Below are 19279 nucleotides of genomic sequence, written 5' to 3' on the forward strand. Positions count from 1 at the left end.
AAGAAAAATATTTGAGGATCTGTCTAGTTTCAACTCTTTATCCACTAATAGCACGTGTTGTGTTGGGTCAAATTATTTTGACTAAGTGTTGAAATAGTTTGACTATTGGGATTTTGATGATGAAATGATTTATGCACTTTGATGCAGGTGTATCGAAATCATATTTCATGAGACTTGGCTCTAATGAGGCTCATTAGACCGATTTGGCATTAGATGCACAAAATTAGACGTACAGTCTAACTCGTGGAGTTAGACGTACAGTTTAATGGAAACCGTAATTAGACGTGCAGTCTAACTCGTGGAGTTAGACGTGCAATCTAATAGATCTCGGAATTAGACGTGTAGTCTAACTTAGCGGAGTTAGACGTGCAGTCTAATATATTCGGAATTAGACGTGCAGTCTAACTCAGCGGAGTTAGACGTGCAGTCTAATATATTTGGAATTAGATGTGCAGTCTAACTTAGTGGAGTTAGACGTGCAGTCTTAATATATACGGAATTAGACGTGTAGTCTAACTTAGTGGAGTTAGACGTGCAGTCTTAATGTATACGGAATTAGACGTGCAGTCTAACTTAGTGGAGTTAGACGTGCAGTCTAATGTATACGGAATTAGACGTGCAATCTAACTCAACGGAGTTAGACGTGCAGTCTAATGTATACGGAATTAGACGTACAGTCTAACTCAGCGGAGTTAGACGTACAGTCTAATGTATACAGAATTAGACGTGCAGTCTAACTTAGTGGAGTTAGACGTGCAGTCTAATGTATACGGAATTAGACGTACAGTCTAACTTAGTGGAGTTAGACGTGCAATCTAATGTATACGTAATTAGACGTGCAGTCTAACTCAGTGGAGTTAGACGTGTTGTCTATTGGATTGTGAAACTTAGACGTGTAGTCTAACTCCTTCAAACAAGTCTAAAGTAGAACCAGAATTAGACGTGCAATCTAACTCGTGGAGTTAGACGTGCAGTCTAATAGAAAGTGAAAGTTAGACGTGTAGTTTAACTCCTTCAGACAAGTCTGAAGTAGAACTAGAATTAGACGTGCAGTCTAACTCGTGGAGTTAGAAGTGCAGTCTAACTCGTGGAGTTAGACGTTCAGTCTAACTCGTGGAGTTAGACGTTCAGTCTAATGGTTTGTGAATGATTAGACGTGAAGTCTAATTAGTAAAAGTTAGATGTGTAGTCTAACTCCTTTAGATTAGTCTTAAGTGATTGTAATTAGACGTAAGTCTAATCCATTAGACCAGGTGGTCTAATAGATTCTGATCTTAGACGGGTATGTTTGATTTCATTAGACGAGGTCGTCTAACTGAAATACGTCTAATGCTAAGCTTAAGCAGTATGCTTGAAGCTAGCACCCGTCTATCCACGTGCTATAGCTATACTCTACTCCTACTCCACTTTCTAGTGAAGATTAGTACGATAGCTATATGCAACCAACCAACGAATGCCACGTAAGAGAATTTCCCTCATATTACTTGTTTTGCAGGTACATCTCTGATGGAATATTCGGCGTACTACCAGTTGGTGTACGTCCACAATCCTTGTGCTCAGAACCTACTGTGTACAATGGAGGCTTTCCAATGGAAGAGTGCCACGTATCATTCTAAAAGATTCGACCGTTAGTCTCTGTCCAGTATTAATCAAATCTCAAGGACAACGGACAATCTTCCAATCGACAATCTCTCGATCATCTTGCTTGCCGGAATTACAGAGAGAGAAATCAAGCCTTTGAATATTCATACTGTGAAGCTGCTTTTCTGATTGTACTGTGTGTGAATCAAGAGAGAGATAGAATCAAAAACACCATTAGCTGAGTGATATTCTTCATCTTGTAAATTGAATAGAGTGTGTTATGTTCAATAGTGAGCTAAGTGTGTGCAAACTGTATTTGATTCTAATCATATTATAGTGAATCCTTCCGGTGGTTGGAAGAAAGGGTGACGTAGGAGAGTTTCTCCGAACATCCATAAACAAACTGTTGTGTTCTTTCGTTTCTGTCATCTTTTCATTCTTCATCTTGAGCTTCAAACCCAAGTAAACAATTCCTCCTTGATTCTGTTTCAAGTGTTTGCAAGGGTTTGCGTAGAATAGAAAGCGAATTAAATCCCTAACAAGATTTCTTTCAAACCGTTTTTTATAAGCCTTCATCAATAGCCAGACCCCCGTCTCTATCGATAAAGCTGATCCTATCATGTTGTTTGGCTATGTTCGACACACGATCTAAGGAAGAAACTAGTGATGTCGATAAGAGACTTTTAAAAACTGCACTAAAGGTATGCAATTCAGCGTATTAAATAAAAATTCAGGAAGTTGGATAATTAATTTAGGTGCTTCTAATCACATGACTGTAAATAAATCTATTTTGTTAAATTATCATCAATGGTATGATAATTTGGGGATTATAATTGCCAACGGATCATCAATTAATATGGTTGGTATCGGATCAACTTATATTTTAGAGAAATTATTTCTCAAGACAGTCCTTTATGTACTACGTCTTGAGTGTAATCGCCTATCAGTACGAAGAATAACTAAGGATTTAAAGTGTCATGCTAAGTTTTTACCAAAATCGTTGTGATTTCTAGATTACGGGTTCGCAGACAACGATTGACAATGTTGCAATGTGTTCGGATCTCTACATCACACGTGGCGGTCTTTCACCTCTACCTAATTTCCCTTCCATTGCTTTCAATTCCATTTATGATAAAAATACTAAAATTATATTATGGAATTATAGATTAGATTATCCCAAATTTATGTATCTAGCTAAATTCTCTCCCAAATTATTTATTAATGACAAATCTAGTTCGTTTCAATGTGAGATTTGTGAGTATGTTAAGCATTCCCACACTTATTTTCCTCACTTATCGTACAAAGCTTCTAAACCCTTCGCATTATTTCATAGCGATGTTTGGGGTCCATTGAGAGTTATGACACTAAACGGGAAACTTTGGTTTATCTTATTTATTGATGATCACACTCGTCTAACTTGGGTATTCTAAATGATAGATAAATCTGAAGTCAATGATATCTTATAAAAATTATATACAATGATTTATACTCAATTTAAAGTCCAATTCTCGCTATAAAAACGGACAATACAAAAGAGTTATTTTCTCACAATCTTTCCACATTTTTCTTGACAAAATGTATCCTTCATTTTAGTTCATGTGTTGACACTCCATAACAAAATGGAGTAGCCGAACGCAAGAACCAACACCTTCTCAAAGTTACTCGTTCCCTTCTATTCTCCGCAAATGTTCCTAAATCTTTTTGAGGAGATGTTGTGTCCACTACCACCTATCTAATAAATCGCATGCCATCCAAAACGCTTCAATTTCAAAATCTCATTCAACGAATCTTACAATCCCTTTTCATTTACTAAAATTGTATCCTCAAATCCCCTTCTTAAATTTTTAATTGTTCTTGTTTCGTTCATATTCACTCTCACGATCGAAATAAACTTGACCCTAAATCTATAAAATGTATTTTCATCGGATATTCACCATTTCAAAAAGGATATCGGTGTTACTCTCTCATCATTAAAAAAATATACACCACGATGGATGTCACATTCTTCGAAAATCAGTCATACTATTCTGGTTCCAATATTTAGGGGGAGAAATTTGAAGAATATCATTCACCTCTTTCATCTCCATTTATAGATCCCATAATCGAGAAAATTAATTATCATCCCACTTGAAATAGACATTCACTTCCCTCACCTGAAAAGTATTTTTTACCTCACTCACCTCTAAATTCGATTTTTGAAAACCGAGCACCAGCACATTCTCTATTTAATCCAATGTCGGGATTGAACCCAGAAAATCACTCAAGTATTTCACTTAATCCTAGTAACATTGATGATATTCTTAATTTCCATTTGCTTGGAGAAAATAAATGAGATCTTGTACTCAACATCCAATCAACAATTTTGTTTCTTATAAAAGATTATCATCACATTACCAAGCATGTATTGTTACTCATGATAATATATAGGGTCCCTCAAATGTTAATGAAGTTCTAAATCATTCTCGTTGGAAAGAGACTTTATTTAAGGAATTGAAGGCACTTAAAAGAAATGGAATGTGGACCATTTTTTGATCTACCGAATAGTAAAACGGTAATCGGATGTAAATGGATTTGCAAAGTAAAACACAATTCTGATGGTTTAGTTAAAAGGTTCAAAGGTCGTTTAGTAGTAAAAGGATTCTCTCAGTCATATAGTATTATTACCAATAGACATTTTCTTTAGTGGCCACACTAAATACCATTAGAATTTTATTTTCCTTAACCATAAATAAAGATTGGTCATTGTACCAACTTGATGAGAAAAACACTTTTTTAAATGGTGATTTAGAAGAAGAATTTTATATAGATATTCCTCTCGGTCTCTATTCCGATGCTAAAATAAGAAAAATTTTCAAACTCAACAAATAATTGTATGGACTTAAACAATCTCCAAGAGCTTAGTTTGAAAGGTTTACTAAGTTAGTCATTAATTCGGGTTGCACTCAAAGTCAAGCTGATCACACTATGTTTATTAAGACTTCTTGTGAAAATAAGAAATCCATTCTTTTTTTTGGGAAAACAACTTAATATCATTTCATTAAAAAACCCAAAAGTGGGAAAGAATCTAAAATGAGTCAAGATTAAAGTTAGACAAACCCTAATTTTCATTAAACCAAATGAGTATTAGACATAAAGCATACAAAACCTACAACATTAATAGTCTAATTCAAATGAGAAATTATATATTTAACTAAGCTTCATTATCTTCAAACATTTTTATTCATTTTCTTTTATGTAATTTCCTCTTTCTTTTGTGAATATATTGTTTCTCAGCATTAACGTCAACTTTTCCTTATAGTTCATCTAAACCTCTATTTAACCTTTACTTATTCTATGTTTGCAAGTGATGGGAATAATTCGAACACCCTTCTTTTTTATTTGTTTAACACTCTTTTCCACAATTAGTGATTGGACTATTTTATTTGATGATGACTGTTTGTGATCAATGATTACCTCATTTCCTAGAACTTTCTTAAGAAACTTCCTTTTAGTTGTACCATAATTTAACTGAAAAAAAGGATTCTGTTTCAGTATATCTAGGGGATCTTTGTTACTATATGTAGCATTATCAATTATTGCCTCCTTGTTTGTTCTAACTTCTCATTTACTTGTGCATTCCCTTACTTCAACTTTACTTGAGTCTAATTTCCTCTTCTTATCTGCACTTCTATACCTTGATTTTCCATCTTGTTTTTGGTAGTATTCTTGGCAATTTGACTATCATCTTCTTTGTTACTACCCTTTTCTTTCTTTCCATTTGTCTGAACTAATTTTGATTTCCCTAGTGATTGCTTCTTCTCTCTTCTGTTGTGTTCTTGGCTTCATTTATAGGTCGTCCTATTCCTAATTCTTCAGTTCCATTTCCTGAACCATTTTGATCTTGATATTTATGACTATTCTATTGTTCTTCGATTTCTTTTGCGCATTTAGCGCTGAAATGTTAAAAAGTATTACAGACACCACACTTGTATGGTCGCCATTCATATTTTATGCCTATGATATAAGAATTTCCAATTTTGATAATTAATGTCAAATGATCTAGGAGTAAACTTCTTGGCTCGACTTTAATGCTAATTATTGCTTTTGTGATTTCTTCATATCTTTCAGTATCTTGATCCATATAGAGTGGCTTTCCTAGAAGGCTAGCAAAATGACTAAGAGCCTCAATGTTATACATGTGAGGTGGAATATTCACGAGGTTCATCAAAATTTCTAGATTTATTGAAAGAAATAGGGATGCTTGGTTGCAAACCAATTGATACACTAATGGATCCCTATAACACGATTTATTCTAAAAGGGAAGACATCTTAGTTGATAAAGAGAGGTATCACAGGATAGTGAATCGTCTTATATATCTTTCTTATAAATGACCGGACATCAACTTCCCGATTAGTGTAATTAATCAATTCATGAATAATCCTACTCAAGTCCGCATGGATATTATTAGGATCGGTGACAACAATAGAAGGGGAGTTGAATATTGTTGTTCAACTTATCACTTTCAATTCGATTTTAATATTGTTAGAGATTTAAAATCTGTTTTTATTCTTCACAAATCTTCGCAAGCTCTTGAACGGATTCAAGTGCGTAAATACTTGCTAGATTTGAAGCAGCAGATAAACGACTATAGGATGCAGAAATGAAATAACACAAGGATTTTATGAATGTTCGGAGATAAAACTCTTATGTCACCCTTTCTTCTATTTCCAGAAGGTTTTTCACTATAAGACTTTGATTCGTATAGCAACTACACAAACCCGGTCAGAATACAGAACTTCACAGCTGCTTGTTTCTAAACTCGCAGTTATCACTATGTTGAATAGATAACTTCTGTTCAACTTACAATACATAGTGCAACAACACCAGTATCCTCAACTTGTTTGGCTGCAACACTTGCAATTTCAATTCGTTCAACATCAGTTGTCTTGAGAGAATTTGCAATTTCAACAAGCTGAAGGACGAACGATTCCAATGTTGACTTTGTCTCATTGTGAAGATCGAAATTGTTCGAGAGCAAAGTGGACTTCATCCTGGTCAACTAATTCCTAATCATCGATACTTTAATCAAACTCTTCAATATATATCTTTGATTGCATTTCCTTGAGCCAAGGCTACATCAGTAGTAGCATTTGCGTTCGAAGTAGTCCGCTCTTCTAGAATCTCCAACTTACTAAAAATTTTATTGATGATATGCTGCATAAGCGCAAGAGCTTCAATAATGAAGTTGCGGAGATCAATCCTTCCCCAAGAGGACTCTTTAGGGGAAGAGGGGGTCAAAGAGACAACGTGTGAAGCAACAAGGATAGAGTGTAGAGGAGAGGGACGAAAACTTACTTGAATAACAGACGACTCTGGTTCTTTATCTGGAGATGAAGCTCAAGGCACATTGATCATGGCTTGAGATTCGCCGTCTACTCCTTAAATTTTAGTGCATAGATCCTTGATAAATCCCGATGCCTCTTCAGAACAGAGAGTTTTATTAGGGAGGGATTTCTCGGATGAAGAAGGAGAAGATCGTTTGAATTTGAGGGATGATCGCTTCTCTTCAAACGTCTCCTTGTCCAATGAGATCTGCACAGCGACCTTGGACACCTGCTTCTTAGATGAAGAGGAAGAAAGCTAAGTAGCATCTACTGAAGAAGCCTTCTTGGAAGTAGGGATTGAGAGCTTCTCAGTAGTAGAGGAAGCAGCTTGAGACAACTCCTTAGCACCAGGAGAGAGCTGCTCTTCATTGATAGGGAGCTACTGTTTCTCAATAGTGTGAAGAGTCACCTGCTCTTCAACTAATGGAGGTTGTTTCTGCTCAGCAGTGAGAAGATCTAGAAGACGAATCTCCTCAACAGACGTCTTTTCCACAATAGACATCTACTCATTTGGAGAAGGAGGATGCAACTTTTCAACAAAATTATAGTAGTATAAGGCTCCTTCAAAGGTTTGATGAAACTATCCAAGGCAAGGATATTATTGAGCAGTGGGAGTCGATGCTTAGTATAGAGAAATCGGTCCTCGCTTGGACCTGCACAATAGTTGTTCACGAAGCTCTCAAGAGAAGAGAGCTCGTTGCTGCAATCGCCAGAGGGTGTGCTTTGTTTCCAATTCTTCGCTAAAGGAAAGAAACTTTCAACCCTCTAGAAAGAACGGAAAAAGTAGATGGCAAAGTGAAAAGTCGTCTACAAACAATCTTGGACTCATATAGTTCAACAACCATATGTTTTCTTCACGACACTAAGTCGTCCAAGATTAAAGGACTTCGAAAGAATGCGTCTCTAGCTAAGATGAATAGCCCAGATGCCGAGGAGAAACTATCGAAAAGGATGAGTTCGATAGACTACTTAACCTCTGAAAGAGGCTTAGAGACATCGACTACGAGTCCTTTACCCTTAATTGAAACTTCGACAGGCTTGGGAGCAGGGGAAGGTTCTTTGAATACGATACCCTTAACAACTTAAACCTATCTTGTTATGGATGCTAGAAAGAAGCCAGAAACGGGAACTACTACCTTTAGAACATCAGCTTCAGGTTGAGGGGCAACAACCGACTCTACATTAGCAATAGGATCAATAGATGTCACAACGGCTTGCTCAACATACGGTGTAATAGTCGGCTCCTTGGCAATAGAAATTATTGGCTAAACAACAGCATGTTCAACATTTTGACCAACAGCTTCAGCAGGCACTGGTACTGGAGGGGAGACATCAAAAATCCCCTATAGGTCTTTCTTTAAGAATGGTACCAAATAACTCAGCAGTTGGTTCAGCAATTGGTTCCACAACGAGAACAACAATAGGCTCTATGGCCAAAATAGGTTGGTAGGTTACCTTAGGAGAGGCTTCTACTGCAGGAATATCAGCAGTCTGACCAGCAGGCTCGGTAGACGCTGGTTTTACAGATTGCTTCTCATTTGAGGTCTCAATCGGCGCTACGACCGAAGGCAAAGCATATATACTAAATAAATAAATGACAAATAATTAGGATAACGAATTTAAAAGAGTGAATGAGAAAAAGAATGATATTGTGTAATCTGATTGACTGAAAAAAATAATAAAATTTTCTCAACCAATTAACATGACATTTAATTCCCTCTCCCAATTTCCTTCTCTATCACTATTCTAAATGAATATATTGGTGATTTTATATATTAAATTACGTTTATAATATTCGAGATAAAATCGAGGTGAGATCAAAATGGGAGATGCAAATATCATTCTCACCCCATCCCCAATCAAGTATCGGTTCCCCAAACAAGATAATTACCATCCTTAGTAATGATAATAATTACCCTTCTTAATCAAACAACACACTTCAATTATATTATTCTCAATTCACATCTTTATCAAATATAATTACTTTATTATTCATTATTTAAATATATAATGTTTGGTATGTCGTTTTTGTACTCACGAATGAGAAATGGAATAAATTAAAAATGTTTGATTAACGAATATTCAGGAATCATCCATTACTCTCTAAATTCGGAGGAATGAATCTCATTCATGTGTGATAGATACTTACTCCCATGATGTTCATTCTCATATATTCTCTCTCACAATTATAATTATAATTATAATATTATAAAAAATCTTTTATAATTATATTAGACGTTTTCTTATAAATAAAATAATAATAATTTTTAATTTATTTATTTACAGAATTATTTCAATTATTTAAATAATATCAAGAATTTATATAAAATAAAATATAATTAATAAAATAAAATTTTAATAATAATTTTAATAACTAATAATAATATAATCATTTTTATATAATTAATTTTAAATATTATATATTAATAATAAACTTATAATAAATTAATTCAAATATAAAAACTTAAAAATAAAATAAAAACTTTATATAAAAAAATATTTAAAAAATATTAGAAAATTAAATATAAAATATTTTAATAAAAACTGTTATTAAAATATTATACCTGGTATAATATATGTTATTAAGTAGAATGTTATATTTAATTTAATTAATTATTAATATATAATATTTTATAAACATTGTCTTATATTATTTATATTTAATAATAAATTTTTATTTATAAATAAAAAAAATTGAATTATCCAACTATTTGATTTATAAATATTTTAATATATATATATATAATTAGTATAATATTAAAAATATATATTTTATTAAATTATAACACATTTCAATATTATAAATATTTTAAACCATTATTATAAAAATAATAATATTTTATATTTTAAATAAATAAAATATAATAAAAATAAAAATATTCAAATATTATTAATAGAATTAAAAATATTCCAATATTATCAATAAGATTAAAAAATTTCTAACTAAACACTACACTTTTATCACTTATACATTTTTCATTTGAATCCCATTCCCTTATTTAAAGTAAGGGTCTAAGTATATCTTGACAATTTTTACTTAGGAGAGTATATGTATTTTTATTGAGTTAAATACTATGGATTAAATACATATTAATGTATATAATATTTTTAAAGCAGATAATTAAATGTTGTAGGAATTGACAAATTGCTCCCTATATTATTAAATAAATATAAATATATCTTTCATTAATTTTAAAATTAATACTTTTAGTTATGTACATTTTAATTTTTTTAACTTAAATAATTTTTAGTATTTTAGTTTTGAATTTTTTAAAATTATTTGAATTTATTATTATATAATTTTTTTTAAATTTTTTTATTCCACTTTTTAATTTAATAATTATTTTCAAAAATAATATAATTATTATTTTTTTAATAAATAATAATATTAATTATTATTTTTTTTTAACAATAATAACATATACTTATTTAATAATAATATATATATATATATATATATTAAAAAATAATATAAAATTCGTACAAAATCATTTTCTTTTTACATATTACCGAACCAGCTACAAATGAATACATAATTCTAACTCTATAATCCATAAAAAGAAAATGAAGTATTCCATCTCGAACCGTCGGTGGATACACACAACAATCGAGTATTTGGGTATCAATGATAACTGCACAATTTATTATATATATTATATTATGATAAAAAAAGTTTATTCTTATATAATATATATTTATATTTTTTCACTTTTAACATGGTGGAAGTGTGGACCAAACAAACAGAGAGTGAGAAAAGCAGTCAATAAAAAAAATTATTGACTAGAGGCCCCACTTCTTGTTATATGGGCCCATTTGCATCGTCATCCCGTAATTGTATCGATTATTATAAATTGTTTTAATATTCATAAAGATTATATATGAGCATCATATTTTTTTAATGCTAATCCGTAATAGTATAGGACAAATTTGATTTATTTGTTAAACTATGATATATATTTATATGTTTGATTTAATTTATACATTATAATAATTTTAACTTAATACTGTATCTTGATTTTTCGTCACTTACTTGAACTATAGAGTTAGATTGTTGATAATATAAATTTTAACTTGTAACCTAGTAAATTATTTAGGTATTGTTTAATTTTTATATATTTTAAAATAAATTTTTAATAAAAAAATATTTAGCATATAAATATATATAATTTTTTTAAATAAATAATATTATTGATATGTGTGAACTATGAATTGTTTGATAAATAACCCAGTTTGAGTTCGGACTAAAATAACAATTATATATGTTCTTATGTAAAAATCCATATTTCTTAAATAAATTTGTGGTTTATTCACAAACCTTTCTTTCTTCCAATATTTTAAAACTAAATAACTGAATTTAAATTGGATACATAATTTTTGTTTAAGAGATTCTAGTTTTCTAATAGGCTATTTATCATATATATTTACAATTTGGTTAGGGTTAGATACTTAGATGATACCTAATGTTAGACTTTTCATTACAACCCAATATCATATATTTAATCACAATTAAAAATTGAATTGATTCTAATATATATAGACAAAAACTTTATTAACAATACTTTAATCCGATTTAAGATATTAAATCATGTTTTTAAATTAGCCCATTAGGAATGCAATTAGCATTAAAAAATTATTATTATACTCCACTAATATTAATGGCACAAAATAAGGAACTAACATGCATCCCATGCAAATGGCCTACTCTCTTATCTCATAGTGCTTCCCTTTTTCCACTTTAGTTGGTCTCATTTGTGAAAAGAAACCCTTGAAAAAGCATGAAATAATCCCACCGACGGTTAGCCCACCTTAAGATGCACTTTTCCCACCTCTTTTATACTTCTATACACTTATTTTCCCTCCAATATCGAATAAACCATAGAAAGAAGAAGAAGGATCAACCGAGATCTCAATCAAGAAATGGGGAATTGTCTATTCGGAGGAATGGGAGTCGACATAGCAACCAACAACGAGCCAATCAAAGTGATCACCTACAACGGCGGTGTCATGGAAATAATCGCCCCGATAACAGTTCAATGCATAACCGACGAGTTTCCAAACCACGGCATCTTTCGTTCTCAAGACCTCTTTTGGAAACCACTAGCCCATACCGAATTCCTACTCTCCGGTCAATCCTACCATCTTCTCCCTATGACCGGCTTGACTAATGGTCAGGCAGGTGACCAGTTGGGACATGTTAGGTCAAACAGTGTCCCTCCGGTTGGCTCGCTCACGACCCCATATAGAATGTCGTTCCATCATAGGCATGGTTCGACGCTAAAGAGGTCACATACGGAGGTCTTTTCGAGGTATAGAGGGGGTGGAAGCTCGACCGGTTTTTGGAAGGTTAAGTTGGTGATAAGGCCAAAACAACTTAGGGAAATATTGGAGGAAGAAGCCCAGACGGAAGAGTTGATTGAGAATGTGAGGACTGTGGCTAAGTGTGGGAATGTAATTGGGCTTTCTTATTTGGGGTTTTCGGATCAATGGAGTCTTTCATCTAGTAGGAATGCTTCATCTAACAAAGATAATGATTTCTTTGAGATTAATAGCATTTAGGAGTTAGGGCAATGTAAATTATATCTAAACTATATGCTTTCTTCGTTTTCATTAATTTACCGTTTTTCTTTTATATAAATATATCGAACAATTGTTACAAATAGTAAAGAATTCCATCCGATTTCAATATTTAGGTATTTGATGTATTTCATATTAACCCTATATTCCCATTTTATTATTAAGTATTGCATATAGTTAAAATAGTCCAATGACAATACATTTTTCAAAAGAATGAAATCATTTTATTAACATATATTTTTTGTGATGATTGTAAAATTGTATGAAAATCATCAAATATTAACATTAGAATATTAGTTATGAAAAGGAATATTATAAGTTCTGACTGATTCAAATGAAAAATCTCAATAGAACATCGTAAAAGAAAAAAATGATAGGAAAGCTTATAAATTTCCTAAATATGTAAATTATGCTAGTAAAAAACTAAACACATGCCCTCAATTTATATAAAAAAAAAATGATTCCTCTAGGGCTCCAAAATTCCGAGTTTACTAGTGTAGTGTTGATTCTTTTGTTGTGATTTACATTATTTTTTTTTAAAAACGATTTAGCGTAATTTCATTAAAAATTCTCAAAAACGGGAAAAAAAACCACGAGTTTAAGAGATCATTCTATACAGGCCTAAAATGATTTTGAAGTCGTAACATTCTGAATAAAAGCTAAAAAGCTAAAAACGTAAATGAATTATCTGTTTATAATGTTTTCAATTCTAGTGAGTTTAAAAAACGATAAACTCCAGTTCCTACAGATATTACAGTTCTGCTCCGTGCTTAGAATTCCTCTCAACGTTCTCGCGAGGGCGCTGCAATCCGATACAATATCTTTCCATAACTCGTCAACGCTCCTGCGGGTTCTTCCATATACCCTTGTATTCCGTTCTTGGCAAATGTTATACACCACTACTCTAAAGCCGCACTTGAACACGCTTATTGCAAATCTATTTCCCTTGGCTTTGAGTAGTGTTGCTTCTTTAATTTCATTCCATTCGCTCGGGAAACTAATCAGCTCCAGACTTTTATAGAATCTGTCACAAAGCTCCGAAGCAATACAGCAGCTCCCGAATAGGTGATCTATAGTTTCTTCATTTCCTATGCATAGAAGATAGCTCGCGTCCGGGATGCTCATATACTTGCTGATACGATCACGAGTGCCGAGTCTTTCCCAGAAGGCGAGCCATATGATGAATTTGTGTTGAGGGATAATCTTCGTTGACCATACAAGAGGAGCCCATTCTACGTTCTACGTTTTTTCCCGGATTACCTCCCATATTTTTTTCAATACCAGCTTCCCATTGTCCTCAACTTTCCATTCATGAATATCCGGCCTATCGTGTAGTTGTATGTTACTTATATGATCAAGTATCCTCTTTCCTTCTGAAATTCTTCTCAAGAGCAAGTTCCAATTCCCGTCTTTGATGTCTCTGATTTTCGCTTTTGCATAGTCCCTTCTGATACAAGTATTTTGAAACTCCTCCTTGTCGATGATAGACTGATTTTCGAACCAGGGGTCGTGCCAAAATAGAGTGTCTTTCTCGTCCCCTAGTCGGATGTCATAAAAGTTTTGCAATATTTCTTCTTAGTTTAAGAATCTTTTTCAAAGACCAGCTCATACCTTCGTAAATTTTACAGGTCCAGATGCTGGTTTCGTGTTTCATAAACCTCGTATGCACCCATTTAATCCATAGTGACTCCTGATTGCGCTCCAAAGCCCACAGATTCTTGAAGGTTAGAGCCTTGTTCCACTCGATACAGTTCTTCAAGTCGATGCATTTCTCGTCATTCGGTTTGCAGAGAGCGGTCAATTTGACTTTCTTTCCTCCTCTTCCACTACTACCACTAGTAAAAAACAGTTCAATAACGACGGTAAATATCGTCGCTATTTCTCGATATACCGTCGCTAAAGGTCAATAGCCACGGTGAGAATGACTGTTGCCAACTGACGCTACTAACTCCGTAGCTAATATATGGCTATAGTACAAAATACCGCCGCTATTGGTTGGCTACTGGGTTTAATTACTGTCGCTAAAGTATAGCTAAATGAATTAAAAACCATTTATAATTTTTTATATTTTATTAATGTTAACATAAATAAAAAGTTTAAAATATCTCAAAATAAAATTTCTTATTAGTGAAACTAGATATTCATATTATAAAACAAACATACATAATAATTCTATTAAATACAAATATTGTTTCTCATTCTTATAAATAAAAACAAAATACAAAAACTTATAAAATATGTTACTCTCCATATGTTTCTAAAAATTTGAGTCTATATATCATCTTCAGGCACCACTTCTCGAGGTTGGCTAGTTCCAACACCAAAATTGTTCAGTTTAACATCACCTACCTGTCATTATTAGATTTGAAATCCCACTTCTAGAGCTCCATAGACCCTCTTCTACATACCCCTAGCCATTCAGAATTTACTCAAAAAGTGAAGTAAATAGTTTAAGTTACCTTATTTCCAATCCATCTTGGATAGGAGTTTATGGTCAACATTATCTAATTAGATTTTTGGCTTCTCTACAACATTCTAGGTCGCTTTCTATGTATCTGTATCATTGCACGAAGTCATAAATTTCTCAAGCTCTTCTTACGGGATATAGTCACCCATATGGTGTACTTTTTTTTCCACAACCTCCTCCTACCACACACAATCAAGGAACTTGGTCATCAGAAAGAAAAAAACTCTCCTTTTAAGAGAATACACCAACTAACCTTGAACAGAAGTAGGGAAGTCATTTCATCCTTTGATTGCTTCAGCGGTCTTCTCTTCTCCACTCGTGCAGTTTTCTTCATGTAGAATTCCATTATTGCCAATGAATTTATGTTTTCCAATGATTCACCTATATTATGAAATAATACATACAATTTAAATATCAATTAATGTTATTACAGAAATACAAACACACAGAAAAGATGAAATGAAGTGCACTTACCAGATTATACTGATGCCATATAAAGTCGGCGCCGTCGACGAACTTTGGTGAACGAGTGTGGGGCCTTTGCGTTAAGCCGACTACTCGATCCGTTGTGCGATAGAGTCATAATCTGCAAATCGGCAAAAGAGACTACATAATATTAAATGTAGAGATGAATAAGCTAATTAGATCGGTAAATATGGAGGTGCTGAAATTGAAGTTAAGGGCGACCATGAGAAAGAAGATGATCAAGTACTCTGGCTGTTTGCGAAAACATGAAAGTGTCCAGATCGCCAATGAGTTGGTTTCTTTCGCCTTAACCCTAATTAGATAAATACTTAATTAGGTAAATAGTTTATTTGATTTAAATTTTATTAAGTTCTCAATTAATAATTATTATTTTAAAAATAAAAAAATAATTTAGCTACAGTATAAAATATCTGTGGCATATTAATAAGGCCTATTAATAAATAACTACTCTAATCTAATTATATCTTGTACAATAGCCACGGTAATATTATATCGTAGCTAGATTTGTCGCTATTGCCTACATTTTTACTAGTGTACCCCAGATAAAGTTTCTCATCAGCGTGTCGAGGTCCTTCATTACCTTCTTCGGAATGACCATTTGCTGCGCCCAGTAGCCAACTATGCCCATAACCACGGTTTTGATAAGTTCGATCCTCCCTACATAAGAAAGTTTTTTCGCTGCCCAACCAGATATCGTGTTTTTTACCTTTTCAATCAGCGACTTGCAGTGTGAGATCTCGATCTGCTTCGCAGTTAACAGAATTCCTAAGTACCTTATGTGAAAGTTGCCTTCCTTGATGCTCATGCTGTTGAATATGTCATGCTTTGTTTCGTCCTTCACGTCACCATACAATGCCACATTTTTGATTTCATTAATAGTTAAACTTGTTATCTCAGAAAAGAACGTTAGTGCAGCCCTAATAGTTTTAATGGAATCAACGTCTGCGTGCGCTAGAATGAACAAATCGTCAGCAAATCATAAATGTGTTACATCCTCTACCTCACAGAATGAGTGAAAGATGTATGGTTGATTCTTTCGGAACATCGCGAAGATGCTCTCAAAGATCGCCATGATAGCTACGAAAAAGATAAGAAGATACGTTGTTTACATTATTAGTGCATGGTTGGTAGCGATATTTTTATATGTTGTTTGAGTATTACCTTCACACTTTATATCAAACTATGTCATAGCTTAATGTTGATTATTTTTAATTAGTTTTACTGTATTTTTACATCTTCACGAAAATATAGAAAAATACAATTTGTTTTATTCTTTATAAGAAGGAATTTTGGAAAAAAAATATTTATTTGAATTTCGTTGCTTTTTCTTCAATATAATTTTAAAGTTTGTCTTTTTCAATAATACTTAACCTTCTAAAAATGTGGTCAATTATAGAAGGAAAAAGGAAATTGATTTGCAACCACGATTTAACTTACACAAATATTAATGGATATATATGAGACGATAAAAACGACGCTGTGAATTGTTTATGGGTAACGCAGATTGCTGACACGCGGTTGCATCGAATATTAGATTCAAATAGAAATAAGTAGAAGGAAATATTGAGAAAATGTTACCCAAATAGCAATTTCTACTTTTATTAGGTTGATATTTTAATCTTGAATCAAACGGATTGCATACCATACTTTAAAGATTGTCTGTTTCTTGGTTAATTAGTTTCCAATTTCCATTTCATCTTTTCCTACTTTATACAAGATTGGTCTGTAGACTTTTCTTCCTTCGTTACAAAAGGAGCTAGAGCCAATTATGTTGTAAATTTTTATTGGTTTTGTTTTTTGTTTTGCTATTTTATCAACTTTCGATAGCGACTTCAATTAAAATACATTGGTATCGGAGAAATGACATTGCCAAAAGCAACAAAGCGGAAGACTGTATTTGTTTTTATTTGCTATATGACAACTACATAACTAACTATATTTATATATTTATCGGGATAACATCAAACTAAATAAAAATAATTAAATATTTTTCATCTAACTTTATTGATTTAGCAAAATGAAGCATAAGTGACCAACATGAATTTTTTTTGTCCTCTCTATAAAAGAATAGATTTTTTTTTTTTCGAATTATTAGACAATTATCTTCTCCCTAACATTACTTCTTTTTTAACGTTGTCTTCAACTCCGCATACAAAAATCAAAGCTTCAATCTTGTAATAGAAAAAGATGTCTGATGGGAAATTGTATGAATTTGCTAACAAGGGATGTGACAGTTTGGAAATTTACAAGTAATAATTATATTATTAATATGAAAAAAAAGGTAAAATATGGATTAATTTGATTCGACTTACAAGCGTAAATAAACCATGGTTGCGTAATAAATTGTTACAATAGTTTTAGCGATTTAAGTACTGCATATAAACAAAATCAAACTATTTAATGAATAAGATGAACAATTTGAAACAAATATAAGAAAGATAAGTTGAAAGATTAAATGTATCAATAATATGTAACATTTTATTTGTAATAAATAATAAGAAAAGAAATTTGTAATCAAATGTTAATCATCATGAATCTCTGGCTTAGGAATTTAGAATAAATAATAAGATAAAGAAATTTGTAATCATATATTAATCATAGTGAATCTCTGGCTTAGAAGTTGGTTCCAATGCCATTGTTTTTTGTCACGGAAGAAACAAGAGACCAGAAAATTTAACATAAATTAATAAATTATATATATATATAATATAAATGAGACGACACATATTGTTAAAGGTTTGATTACACTTCATAAAAGATAGTTCACCAAAAGACATCATATACGATGTCTCATTGTTTTTGCAACAGTCACGTTGACATATCCAATTATCCCAACAATTTTCACGGTGCCTAACATGACACAATGAATCCTAGTGATGCTCAAAAAAGGCCAACGATAACAATTTCTTGATAGTAAAACAACATTGTTGTGTTGGGTAATACGGTGAACATTCATGCTTTTTTATTGTTTTTGTCGGTATTCTTAAACGACTAGCATTTATATCATATTGTATCGACCTTTAAAAATAACGCCTTATAATACAAACGACAATTGGCCATAGTGAAACCTTTCCGCGCGCACTTATTATCCACAATGTTTCCACCGTGGATCGCGCTTAACCAAAGAAAGAAATTTTGATCAGGATACCTTGTCTCGTAAATTTGACCATGCAAAATAGGTAGTCACTTACTCAAAAGTAAAAGGGGAGTGAGGAGTAGGGGTGAGCAAATGGGTAAAACCAATCCGTTTGTCCGATCCGTATTAAATTCAAACTAAGTTTATTCAATCCGTAATCCAAATCATTTTACTAATTAATACGGATCGAATACGGATTGGATTGAAAATGGTTTGGATAATCCAAACCAAAAAATGTTTATATATATCAGCTTGAAATTAGTCAACAATTTTTTTTTATATATTTTTTTTAAATTTCTTTTTTTTAAATTCGAATTTTTTATTATTATTAAATTTGAATCTGAAAAAATAAAAATAAAAATAAAAATAAAAATAATAATAAAAATAAAAATAAAAATAAATATAAATATCGTTGTCAAATGATGATAAGTAAAATATATATTATATTGAGATGAAATTTAATTTAAAGAAAATTAATTAAAAAATATATTTTTATTTAGATAGTTTGGATAATTTGGATAATCCTAATCCAATCCGATTTAATTCAATCCGATCTCAATCTGATTCGATCTCAGTCCAATCCGAAATATCCAATTCGAATTAGTATTTAGGATTTGGATTGGATTTCGGATTAAACCACCCGATCCTCATCCCTAATGGGGAGCACATTA

At 32.1% G+C, this 19279-nt stretch overlaps 1 protein-coding gene across 1 annotated transcript; it reads left to right on the forward strand.

Annotated features, from left to right (window-relative positions):
* The first annotated feature begins 11862 nt into the window (after nucleotides 1-11862).
* Nucleotides 11863-12501, forward strand: LOC124939495. Its single transcript, XM_047479968.1, has one exon. It carries the CDS (start codon nucleotides 11863-11865, stop codon nucleotides 12499-12501), a length of 639 nt encoding a protein of 212 aa, XP_047335924.1.
* Nucleotides 12502-19279: the final 6778 nt, after the last annotated feature.

Source organism: Impatiens glandulifera, chromosome 1 (genome assembly GCF_907164915.1).
Source record: "Impatiens glandulifera chromosome 1, dImpGla2.1, whole genome shotgun sequence".
Taxonomy (NCBI): domain Eukaryota; kingdom Viridiplantae; phylum Streptophyta; class Magnoliopsida; order Ericales; family Balsaminaceae; genus Impatiens; species Impatiens glandulifera.